The 12,272-nt window shown below is 38.0% G+C and overlaps 1 protein-coding gene across 1 annotated transcript in view; it reads left to right on the top strand.

Moving 5' to 3' along the window:
• Positions 1-12,272, top strand: part of GLUD1 (glutamate dehydrogenase 1) — a 28,868-nt gene that overhangs the window by 3,260 nt on the left and 13,336 nt on the right. Inside the window, exons 2-4 of the mRNA XM_041405167.1 lie at positions 8,848-8,928; positions 9,770-9,825; positions 10,727-10,790. Coding sequence (XP_041261101.1) covers positions 8,848-8,928; positions 9,770-9,825; positions 10,727-10,790 — 201 coding nt within the window. The remainder of the gene's footprint in view (positions 1-8,847; positions 8,929-9,769; positions 9,826-10,726; positions 10,791-12,272) is intronic.

The following is a 12,272-nucleotide window of genomic DNA, read 5'->3' as shown; positions in this document are numbered from 1 at the left end:
AGTACATTCATGCCAAAATGTTTCATTAGCAGTTGTACATTACTTCTGTATGTCGTTCAGTTTATAAGAGCATTTACAGATTTAACCATGAACTAAGGAAGAATTTATACCATAAATCAAATTTTAAAATCTTGATTTAAATGCCCTAAACTTGGAGGCAGCTGAATTACTCAAAGAAAAAGAGTCTAAATAAACATTTTAATTATATGCACTTTATCAGCACCTTCTTATTTCTACTAAATGTTTGTAGTTAACAGTATAACATTTAGATTATGTTCCTTCTGTCAGAGGTATCTGCAATTTCTTTGCCTGCTCATTCTCTGCTGGAGTGAAACCTCAGTCCCTGTTGAGTGGTCCAGCCCAAATGTGAAAACTGCCAGACTCTAAGTGCAAGGTTTATCTTTATAAATCTCACATGTGCATGCAAATGATACCTGCAGGTATAAACCAGCAGTTCCTTGACTAGTAGTCCTTCCATACCTCCTCTGTACTGGCTTCTCTTTTGCTGAAAAGTAGAAATACCTCAGTAGAGTGAATGCCATGAAAATACATGCCAAGAAAATGCCATGACTCCTTTGAAAATCTAGGTCCTGAGTGGATGGATGACTAGCCTGATACAGCTGCATGAGGGCAAATCCGAGATCAGTCTTACATTTTTTGTATAGGCAAATTTCTACAGCTTGGTGAGAAACTCGACTGTCGTATTTCTATTCAAGAAGTACAATGCCCTTAATACCCTAATTCTAACAATCAAAAGCATTGTTAATAAAAATAGGAAGTTATTTAAAGGCTTTTCCTACTTTACTCTCTCCCTTCAAAGCCCATGTAAGAACACAAGTCGGTTGTGTTGGATGTAGCTGTCATTACATAGCAAGTGATTCTTCACTGGGTGAAGAAAAGTGCTTTTCTGGAAAAGAAGCATGAGGTACTGAAATATGCTGTCTTTTCAGTTTACAACTTTTGGTGGTTTTCCACCTTATTGAGAGAACCCAGAAATAACACTTCTTGTTGAATCTTGTGGTGCTTACCTATTTAATTGTTGTAGGAGTTAACCTTTAATTCTGCTTTGGGGGTTGCAAACTTTTGCAAGTTGAGAGAAGGTGGTGATTCTTTTTCTTAGCAGTGCTTCTCTGCTGTACTTTAGGAATCTTTACAGAACTGTCATGAATATCCCATTTAAGTGGTAGGTCATGCAATATGTCCAGCGTGCAAATCCAGGTTTTAAGGACTCCATTTTCTGCAATGTAACTGTTTATTACAAAGGAAAAATCAGTTAGATGCCACCTCATCCCACTGAAAATATGGAATAAGCAGCTTTCTTGTGTGTTGGAACTCAGGTTGCTTGTGCTCCAAATATAGTATTTATACAACTGGACTGATGCTGCCTGGTAGGTGGAGTAATGCTGTGGGTCACATCACTCTTTCCTATGCTGATGTGGTGACTTGCATGCCAGTGGCCAGTACTAACAGGAAACTACAGCTGCTCTTGTTCACTGCACTGACAGCTGCCTAAAGAAGTAAAACAAGCCAAATAGGGTACAGGAAATGAGATGTCTGAATACAGATGACTTTGTTGGAAAGTACTCTGGCACTTCCTACTTAATAAATTCTTCTAAATAATTTCATCAGGGTCTGTGAAAGGTGTAGAACTGGTTAAGCTACTTTTTGTGTGGTTGCTGATGGCTAACTATCATTAATTGGTCAGTTTCAGAAAACAAAATGAACTTACTGGATTTTTACCTGCTTAGTAGTATGGACATGATTCTGTGTTTGTTAGGCAGCATTTACTATGGGAATAATGCTGTTAACGGTTTCAAAACTTTTCCAAGCTTTTCCATGTTAACCAACTGTCCAACAGGTCTGTTATAAAGGAAACCAAATGAATCAGAGCCGGAAACAGCCTAACTTGTTTGTGCTCACCCAAATTGCTGTAACCAAGTCCCAGCTGCTTCCTCAGTTCAGAAAGGCTTTAAAACCATCCTTAGTTCTGGACTAGATTTAGTAGAACTTTCATTTACAGAGTAATTTTGAAAGCTTTGTCAAACATTACTTCTGAGTTCGCTCTTTTATGTGAAGACAAATGAGTCTTACTTTATTTCTTCAGTTGACTTGGAGGTGAATGAATTTGATTTCCTCTGTGGTGCTGCCTTGGCTGGTTAGTGGAAGGAGCTATTCTGCACTACAAAACTTTTCCTGTTGTCTGGTCTTGGCTGCATTTATTCTGCCTATCAGGATTTATCCTTCTCACTTGGCTCATGAGTTCATATTAATGAGTTTCTTACTGCATAAGGTGACTTTTATTTGTGCCAGCCTTGCTGCAGTTTTCCAATTGCAGAGGTCCAAGGCTGGCACTGATCTCAGTGCCCAGGCACAAAATTCTCTTGCAGACATTATTGTGGTTAAAACAGGTTACATACCTGATGATGGAAACCTTACTTGCAAAAGAAAAACCTGTACATGCAGGACTTGGACAAGTACATGTGCTGTCCCAACATTATTTATTCCTTTTCTAAGAGAGTAAGGAGTAGTGCTATAAGGTATCTTGGAACCTGCAGAGCTGTTTATCTTGGGGTTGAATTAGTGTCTTTGATTTTTTTAAATCATGCATGGGTGAAAGTCAAGAGCTTGTGCTTTTGGCCCGTGGTCTTTCAAGTAAGACATGGAAATGTACCCTGTGGAGCATGCAACAGATTGAACTATAACATGGACCATCTGTAACCTGAAATAAACCTTGGAAAGTGATCTAACTCCAAAGGAGTGGGAGAGGTTTTTTGGGGAAAAAGGGGTAATTAGCCTAATTGTGATAACACTTGCAGTGTTACAGCTAAGGCTTATACGAGTGCCTTACTTTCATAGAATCATTAAGACTGGAAAATACCTCTAAGATTTGAGTCCAACCTTTGACCAATTTTCATGGATTTCTATTCTCTTATTGTAACTTATCTAACTTCACAATTAGTGCAACAGTGGATATACATTTAAATTGCAAATGAAAAAATTAAGAAAAGGAATGTATGTCTTGTCTTTTATTGTCTTTTAATATGCTACTTATAATGTGAACCATATCAGTTTTTTGTTTCTACCTTTGATATTCTTATAAGAGGCTATGCCTTGCTCTTGGTTGTGAATCTTTTTAGTCTCAGCTTTTTCATATAATCAGCTCATACCGTTGCTGCAGTAGCCAGCTTTGTCCTTGATCTTAAATAGTTGTTTTCCCTTGCTACTGTTGGCTCTTTGTCTATTTATAGAGAGATCATACCTCTCTCAGCATTGGGCTTTCTGCATAAACACGTGTTGGGGAGAGGAATCTCCTGTGTGATAGTCTCCCTCCTGTTCTCTGGGTGATCCTAGCAAACACTTTCTTGTTGCATGAATTGCAACAGCTCCATCTTGTTAGAAATTAGACTCTTAGGAAGAGCATGGCATTTGCCTGCCTCATGTCAGCACTCTGGTGCCTTCTTGTTTTGTGGCTCTGCACACACCCTCCTGCACATGGCAATAATAATAATAATAATAATATCTAAGTGGAAGCAGTTTACTGTATCTCCCTGTTTCTGTCCTTGTTACTACAGTGTTGAGTGCACTTTAATGAATGATCTAATCCTTTAGGTGGGGCTGAGGTAGTTCTGTAGGTGAGAGACTTTACTTCATAGCCAGATTCCAAGTGCATAAATTCATGCCCTACTTGCTTGCCTTGTAGATTTGCTGTATTCACATTTGAAGCACCAAGTCTTATCAATGCACCAGAGGTAGTTTGAATAGTTTGGTAGAGTTTTTGAATAGAGAAAATTCTTCGCTTTTCCCAGCATGGATTGAAATAAATGTATATGTTCAAGCATATTTCAAGTGCAGCTTATTAAAAACACAATAAGTGGTGTACTGCCTGGCTGAATACCTTATGATCATTTTATACATACTGGTGTTTAAAGCAGAATGGTGGTGTGTGTCTGTAGGAGAATGTCTGTCCTGCCCCAGCTTTGTAGCTGGCTAGTGCTGTGTAGGAAGAGATAAATATTTTTATCTCCTCTCTTGGCAGTTAGTGAATTGAATTTAGGAATTAGTGGTTCTTGTTGCTGATTGGTGTACAGTGTTCTTGTTTTCCAGTACTGAATTACTCATCTTGCTTTGTTAGGTTTATCTGGAATTTCTTTGTCTTCAATAATTACAAATTGGTCACTGAGCTGTTTACCACACTTTCCAAATGGTTAAATAAGGCTCAGCAGTTTCCTTCATGGGAAGGCTGGATTGTTTTTCTGAGTCTAGAGAAGTGTGTGTGTTCTGAAAGAGTTTAAGAATTGCTTGGATGATATGTCCCTACTGAGTTAGGTGTCAGTGAATACTGAGTTTGATGGTAGTACAATCACAATTGCAGTTGTTTGCTAACCTAACATGAAAATATACATAATCCAGAGTTAAAACATTAAGGAACTAAGGTACTGCAGTAAGTGCTGGGACTGATTTATGGATTTTGCAGAATCTATAGGTGAGCATCTATACTGAAGCTCCTTCACACTGTGGACTTAGACTCAAGCCTTTGGACAGGGTCAGGCAAGCTGCTAACCCACAGAGCTGCTGCAGAATCCAGTGTTGCTAACTGGGAGATTAACATGCCTGTAGTCAGTCCTAGGAACTTCCAGAGGAGATGATGACATCTGTGTTGCCAAATGCTGTACGGGTAGTGTAGGATAGCTGCTGCTCTGGAAGGTTTCTTTTGATGAGCAAGCACTTTGCAAATAGAGGTGAGCAGAACAAATGCACCATTTTAACAGGAATTGTCATCTGTAAAGGACCCAAATTAGTTCCAAAGTACACAAGAACATGACAACCAGAAGAAAACACTGAAGTCAAAGCAGGATAAAACCCTTGGTTATATATTAATAATTTAGGCTGAGATGCAAATGTGTTTCAGGTTCTGGGGAACTTGAGAGACTTACTAAAATTTACAAGATATTTAGAACATGAGGAGTAGTTTACCAAGTGTTTTGCTTTGAACTGTTGCTATGGCAACTGTTGAGGGTTTTTTGAGACTTTGACTACCTCATGCTCGTTAGTAGCAAGGGCACATGTAGGTACTACCATTTAGGATCGCTGCAAAGAAGCTCAGAAAGTAGTGACACGAACTTCCCTAAATAGATTCGTAGGCGTACTAGAAAGGCAGTAGTCATCCTTGAAAAGTTGGTGGTTCTGTACACCACATTTTCTAAGGAAGCCTAATAAATGTACTTAACATCACAGAACATACTGAAGTCTGTACAATGTAAAATCTAGTAGGATGTATAACCAATTTTCTTGGAAATCAGGGTCTTTGTTATGTGTATGTTAGTACACCCCTTGCTACAAAATGATAAAATGATTAAAATTATAACTAACTGCTGTTATTATAGAATCCAAAGTAGCCTTGCTGATAAAGACTACTTTCATGTGAAGAAGTAACTGAGTGAAGTATATCTCCATAATACAGATCATAAAAAAGAAGTTCTAAAAGCATAGACACTGTCGTGTAGTGATAAAGCCTTCTCTTTATACTGACCAATACTAAAAAATTAAATGAAAACTTATTTCTTCATTTAGAAGCCTCTGTGCATAGAAAAACAAAGTTACTCTTAGCATACTGTTTAACTTCTTGGGGCGTGGTGAGGAAAGAGAATTCTCAATTGGAACAAGAATTCGTATGTTTTTTCCAATGAAACGTATTTTCCATAGCCGTGAGTCATACTGTAACTTGAGGCTTTCTTCAAACTATTTTTTGTAGTTTGCTGTAAAAGACACAAGTTTCCAGAGACTTACTCAGTGGGACTTGCCAGAGTTTAAAAAAATTGTATTCTTGCTACCTAACAGTGACTTTGTTTGCTTTTATGCGGTGAGAACCTTAAAAAAAAGCCAAAAAAACCAAACCCAGTATTTTATCTGTGCACATGGTCCATTTTTAGACTTAGGCTATTGAATGCATAGTAACACTGCCAAAAGATGCCACACAAATGTGTGGCGATACTCCTGCCAAATTATGAAGCTGTCAGACTAAATTTCAATGATGTCCAAATAGAATAGAAATTAAATGAGTCTTTTATCTTTGTACATCTGTTTGCAGATGGAATGTACAGAATTCTCAGATGCCTGCTTCTCATCAGTCTTAACAGCTTAGCACAAATAACTTCCCTGTCAAGAGGTGGCCCTCCTGTACAGTAATTACAATTCCTGGAAAACAGCAGCTGGCTGAATTGTGAAAAGGAATGAAATGTTAGCACATCTTAAATGTTATGTGCTTCTGTCAGGGAAGGGAAAAATTCATCACACCTGTCAGAGAACTTGGGTTCACATCCTGAACTTCACCTGAACTAGAGAAGAGTGACCAGTAAAGTCCGCACAACTCTCAGAACTGACTAGCGTTTCACTTACTAAGATAAAGCCAGCAGTCAAATCGTTTTAATTACAACTGTTTAAAAGCCTGGAAAAGGAATTAAACCTTATTCAGAAGTACAAAGTTGTCCAGAAAATAACAGTTTTGACCTCAAGTCCAAAAGTTTCCTGTGTTCTGGTATGTGTACGTGGCTGACAGATAGGCAGCTCAGTTGAAAGCCTGTCAGTATTTTGTTAGTTTTGGGGCTTTTTCCCTATTTACCTTCATAAGAAAACTTAACATTTATTACGTCAAAGTTTGTGATAATCCTTGACTGGAATACAAGGAACCAGAGGTCTAACTGTTCTACATGCACTGGAGTAAATATGTGCACCAGCACTTCCAGTTAAAGTGCTGCTTGTTTACCTCTTCAGATCCTATCTTCTGTATGATTTGCAGAAGAGGATTCCCTCTCTTTTTGAATTTTGCTTCTCTCTTTAAAGTGTTCAAGATAACTCTCCCAAAGTATTTAGTTTCCCTGCTGGTTTTCATGTACCAATAAACAACATTTTGTGTGCCTGCAGGAGTACATTTGTAGCAAAACTGCTTTGTATACACAGCTTGGAAGTTTGAATAGGTATATGGGTTGAATAAATACACAGTGATCTAGTTCAGCTGGGGGCTGGCGGGGCAGAGTTCACTTTTGGCCAACACAGGCTGTGACTCCAAACTTGGCTGGCTTGAGCAACACTCAGATGAGACCGGTCCCCAGAATACCTGCTCAACCAAGAGGGAATGGTTTCCCCAGGCAGGACAGTCAGTGCCATAGGTAGTGCTCATTCTTGCTCAGAGCTTGACAGAAGGATAACTGCTGCTCTGAAGGACCGGAGTAAGACATAGTAAAAAACCCCAACACATTCATGTTCTATATTTGACTGGTCTTTTGGGCTCTGATAAGTTCTACTTAAATTTTGAATATTACTTCCCATGAGAATGTTATTGAAAGTTCAGACATTAACTCCTTGCAGCTAAGTCAGAAACTACTTAGTTTGCTTTTGGAGACCACCCTTCCCCCATATACACAATAAATTTAAATTCTATTCTGCAGAGGCATGGTACTTTCTTTTAGTGATTGAACTCACATAAGAAAGCAGCACTTGGCCCTCAGCTTTATTTGAGCAGCACTTAGTTCCTTTGAAACTGGGATTGTTTCCAGAGCATTCAGGAATGGCTTTCATAGCAGCACAGTCCTTTAGTTTGGCTAATGTATGCTGGTCTTTTTTCACTCCTGAGAACCTGAATATGGTCTTCTCTTTACATAATAGGAAATTTGTGGTGCCATGTTCTGGCATCTAAAGGACACTCTGTGCCTGCTACAGACCACCGTGCAACTTGGCAGAACCTACAGCCAAAGATTTGGGGAGTAAAGATGGGAATAATAAATTATTCATGGCTCTGTTGTATGCTTGGTTAAGTAGGAGAAGCTTGGATAGAAACAAACATACAGCTGTAGGACCCTTTTGGTTGTGGCCACATGACTTTGGGTACATGTTGATCTTAAACATCATATTCAAGCTTTTCTAGTTCTCTGTATCTGTCTGTCAGTTTGGTTATATATTTCCTACTCTGTAGCTACCTTCAGATACATGAATCTTAACTTTGAATTCAATAAATTTATTGCATTTTTCTGTTTTTCAGAAGACTGGTAAGAGTCAGGCAGGTGAAATATCTCCTTACCATTGTGTAACCATTTTTTCCAGTCAGCTTTGAGCTGCCTTGAATGCTGTGCTCACCCATTGTGCATCTGAGCTGCTGCCAGCACACAACAAACTGAATTTGCATTTGTACCATGTGTCAGCACACACTTGCAGCCCTGCTGAGTGACTTGGAGCAGGGAATGCAGGTGGGATGTGGGATGGGTGGTCTTGTCTCACAAGTTCACTGGTGTAGGACTATTCCTTCAAAATGTTTTGAAAAAATTCAAACTAGCAGAGTGGTTTGTTGCTTTTTGTTTTGTGGCTGTGCCTGGCAGTCAGGGCCTTAAAGCCAAGGCTTAGAATTTAACAGGAGCTTGTATTACTCCATCAAAAAGATCTTGATTATAATCTGTACTGATAAGTTATGTTCAGGAACAAAGTTAATCTTGTATATACAATGAATGAAGTCCAAAGCTAAAGATCTTGGGAATGCTGAAGAGCTTTATCAGCCTCTCAAAAACTCTGTTCTTAGCTACCTGTCAGCTTGATTCATCTTCATCACAAGGAATATTCACTTTTTTTCCCTCAGGCTGGGTGCTGCCATTAAACTACTTCATAGAAAATTACTGCTACATAAAGGTAGACATTGAAGTAGGGGAACAGAGTCTTGTTCTTTACCTCTTAGAGTAAATAAGTTGGTAAACAACCTACTTGCATGTTAAAGATTGTTGGTGTAGAATTACCCTTTCCAATTTATAAACACTTATGAAGGTGTTTAGTGAATTCTTATTTTTTCTCATGTGTCTTCTGCAGGTATTCGTTATAGTATGGACGTTAGTGTGGATGAAGTGAAAGCCTTAGCATCTCTCATGACATACAAATGTGCTGTGGTTGGTAAGTGGTCATTTTTCAAGCAAGATTTCAATTTGAATTTCAATCGGTAGTGATGTAATTACATAGAAAAAAACAAACATGTAAAGGATTAAAATTAATTTCAAACAATAATTTCTAACTTAAATCTGTAGCAAGGTGGGATAAAATCATAGTGACCAAAATAATCATATGTATTCCCTCTCCTGTCACTGAAAATACTTTAATAAGGTTGCATTTCCATTTGAAAAGTCCAAATTCTGCTAACTACCCTCTCCCATAGAAAGTACTACATCTTGAACTCAGATTCAAGTATGACAAACTTGGATTAGTAGGGGACTAATTTTAGGGGGAACAGATGGAGGCTGTAAAGGATTCAGGCAGGGGAGCTGTGGAGAGCAAAGGATGAAATTCCTTTATGGGTTATGAAGAAGTATAACTTGTACACAGCTACTAAATCGTAGAGGAGTTTGGAGAGAATCTGCATATTATGTGTAAGAAAAGAAAATACTTTCCTAATTTACATAGATGTTCTTAGGACTCCCAAAGTAAATTTTTTGAGGTAAACCAGTAAAATATAAAAGGTAAAACTTATTATTTCTACAAGTGTCAAGTAAAACAAATATTAAAGCATAGAAAATTTAAATAATGAATTTTTGACTTTAAAGACCATTTTCAAAGTGCCTTAAAAGATCTCCCATTTTTCTAAGAATACCTGGATCAGATTATAACTAACACTTCAGAAGCCATAAATGCAGCAAAACCACAATCATCACTAAAATCAAAGATATAATTACACATCTTTCTCATGTGTTCTGCCTTTATTGTTGAAAAAGTAAAATGATTTTCCTTTGCATTCTTGTAGATGTGCCATTTGGTGGGGCAAAGGCTGGTGTCAAGATCAATCCCAAGAACTACACAGTAAGCCAAATCATAAATAAAAATTTGGGTATCTGCAATACTGAAGCCAGCCAGTTAAAAAAGCTCTTCTAAGGGCATTATTGACCACTTAAAACCTCCTGCCACTTCTGCCTCTGTAAAGGCTGAATGTAGCCTGTGCATGCAGTAAGTAGGAAAAGAATTTTTAAAAGGTCTGTGTTTCAGAGGTGGAATACTTCAATTACTTAATTGATTTTTTTTTTTTTTCTGAAAATCAGGAGACTACAAATAATAGATATTGGAACCTGGAAATTTTTTTAAGTTGATACTGTTAATAAAAGCTTATATTATAAAGTTACTCTTAAAAAAAAAAGTTAATGTTTTTGTTTATTTTGACTAATAGTTTTATGCTCCATTAAACCATTCTATGCAGTGTTCTAGTGTGAATAATAACTAACTTGGCTTATAAAAGGTTTACTGCAGGCTTGCCTTCTTGCCCTAATTAAAACAACTTGTACAGAAAGGAATACTAGAATACATAACAGAGATTCTAAGCTCAAAGCTCCTGTAAGGATTTGTCTCAAGTCATTTGGCTGTGTTGATTGCACAGCTGGCAGGGCCAGCTCTTGCTGTTGCCGGTTGTAAATCGCTCACACGGGATATCAGATTTGTTTGCTGGAAATCTCTGCAGTGGGCACAGGTGGTTCTTCCTGTGCCATGCTCCCAATTTGTCATGGATCAGAATGTACAGAAAGAAAGCCCAATATTTCTCATGCTGCCTGAATACCAACGGTCTGCTAGGGAGTGGCATACAAATTATATAAATTATGAATCATCCTTTCTTCTAAAAGAGGAGGGCGTTGGCTTGTGCTTGGGCTAAGTTTGAGCAAATACTCATAAACACTAATGATTTCTTCTGATATTTATTGCTTTTTCTCTATAGGACAATGAATTGGAAAAGATCACAAGAAGGTTTACCATGGAGCTGGCAAAAAAGGGCTTTATTGGTATGTTGGGCACCTTTACTATTCAAATTTAGGAATCTGATTTATTGTGCATTGGCAGTGTCCGTTAGGTGATGTTCTTAAATAACAGTATTTTTGAGAGCTGTAAACTATTTGGATACAGAACTTTCAGCAAAAACCACAAAGAATTGAGTCATTGCATCTTAGTGCATTTAAAGGGAACTGTGTCTTAACTTTTTCTGGTGGCTGTTCTGCTATGGGAAGCCACAAAAGCTGAGGTCACAGTACCCAAAATGAATCACATTTCTGTCAGAGTTAGATCATAAAATGGTGACCATATTTGTTGCAGTTTTAATCTCTAATAGCAAGCTCTTCACTGTTACTGTTTCCTGTAGTCTCAGTTGAGGCTTTTGGCAGGTATCTGAGGAAAGAGAGGAAGGAAATAGAAGATCCACCCCAGCAAAAGTTGATGGCTTCACCCATGGCAACCAGAGGCTGCAAGGGAAGCGTAGGCAAGAAGCATAGGAGCCTGTAGTAACAGAACCTCAGCTTCTGTAATGCCAGTAGGGGCTTCATGCACACTCAGCCCTGAGCTGTTCTGGTAGCTTTGCTGTCTGGACATTTCCTCTGCAGAAAGCTGACTATTACCAGCTCAACTTTTAATTGAAGGGAGCAGCTTTACCCAGAGAAGGTTCTTACTCAAATGAATAATGAGGTGTGTAACTAGTTAAAGGTCTGCCATGTATTCCTGATATCTAACTGCCCTGGGAAAGTCTATGCTTTTTCTTGCTCTTCAGCCAGTGTTTGTTGCTCTTCCAGACAGAGCATTTATCATCTAAATTAAGCTCCTTTATAAACACACTTACTGATATTACATGTGACTCTGGTTTTGCTATACACAATGCAAGCTACAGTGATAATTAGTTCTGTGACAATTAAAATGATTTGGTAAAATTATCTTCCTTTTTGGCTCTCTGGTTGGTGCTACACAACTTTCACAAACTTTTTAAAAATACTTAGGAAAAATTGTTGGGGCAGAGTTGCATATAATATCCTGATTAGCAAGTTTCTACAATCTTAAATAGTCTGGGGAAATACTATTCATAGCTGTCTACAAAACCAGATCTTTTTTTAAATTTCAACAGATGTGTGAGATTTCTTTTAAAGGTTTATTTCATCAAGAAAAAAGAAATGAAACCTTCCTTGAAGTAAGCAGTAAAATGAAATGCATGTGCTACAGTGCAGTGACTAGGTAGAGCCTACCTTCAAGATTAAACTCACCCAGGAACAGAAAGGAAATTCTTATGCAGAAGAATCCAATCAATATCACAGTATATAGAAATCATACCCAGATAGCACCCTCCCTGCAAAATAAACCAAACCACTGCTCTTCTTATTGACAAAGTGGCCTTCACCTTTTATCAAAAGGCTTATGTAAAGGTTAGGGGTTTTGACAATATTGTAGAAAGGTGTGATACAGCATCTAAAACTGCATTGAATCCGGGAGAATATTTTGCTTGCATA

The sequence above is a fragment of the Onychostruthus taczanowskii genome, unplaced genomic scaffold (genome assembly GCF_017590055.1).
Source record: "Onychostruthus taczanowskii isolate IOZ18803 unplaced genomic scaffold, ASM1759005v1 scaffold22, whole genome shotgun sequence".
In the NCBI taxonomy this organism is placed as follows: Eukaryota; Metazoa; Chordata; class Aves; order Passeriformes; family Passeridae; genus Onychostruthus; species Onychostruthus taczanowskii.
Note: the sequence above shows the minus strand (reverse complement) of the source record. Positions and strands in the feature narration are given on the sequence as shown.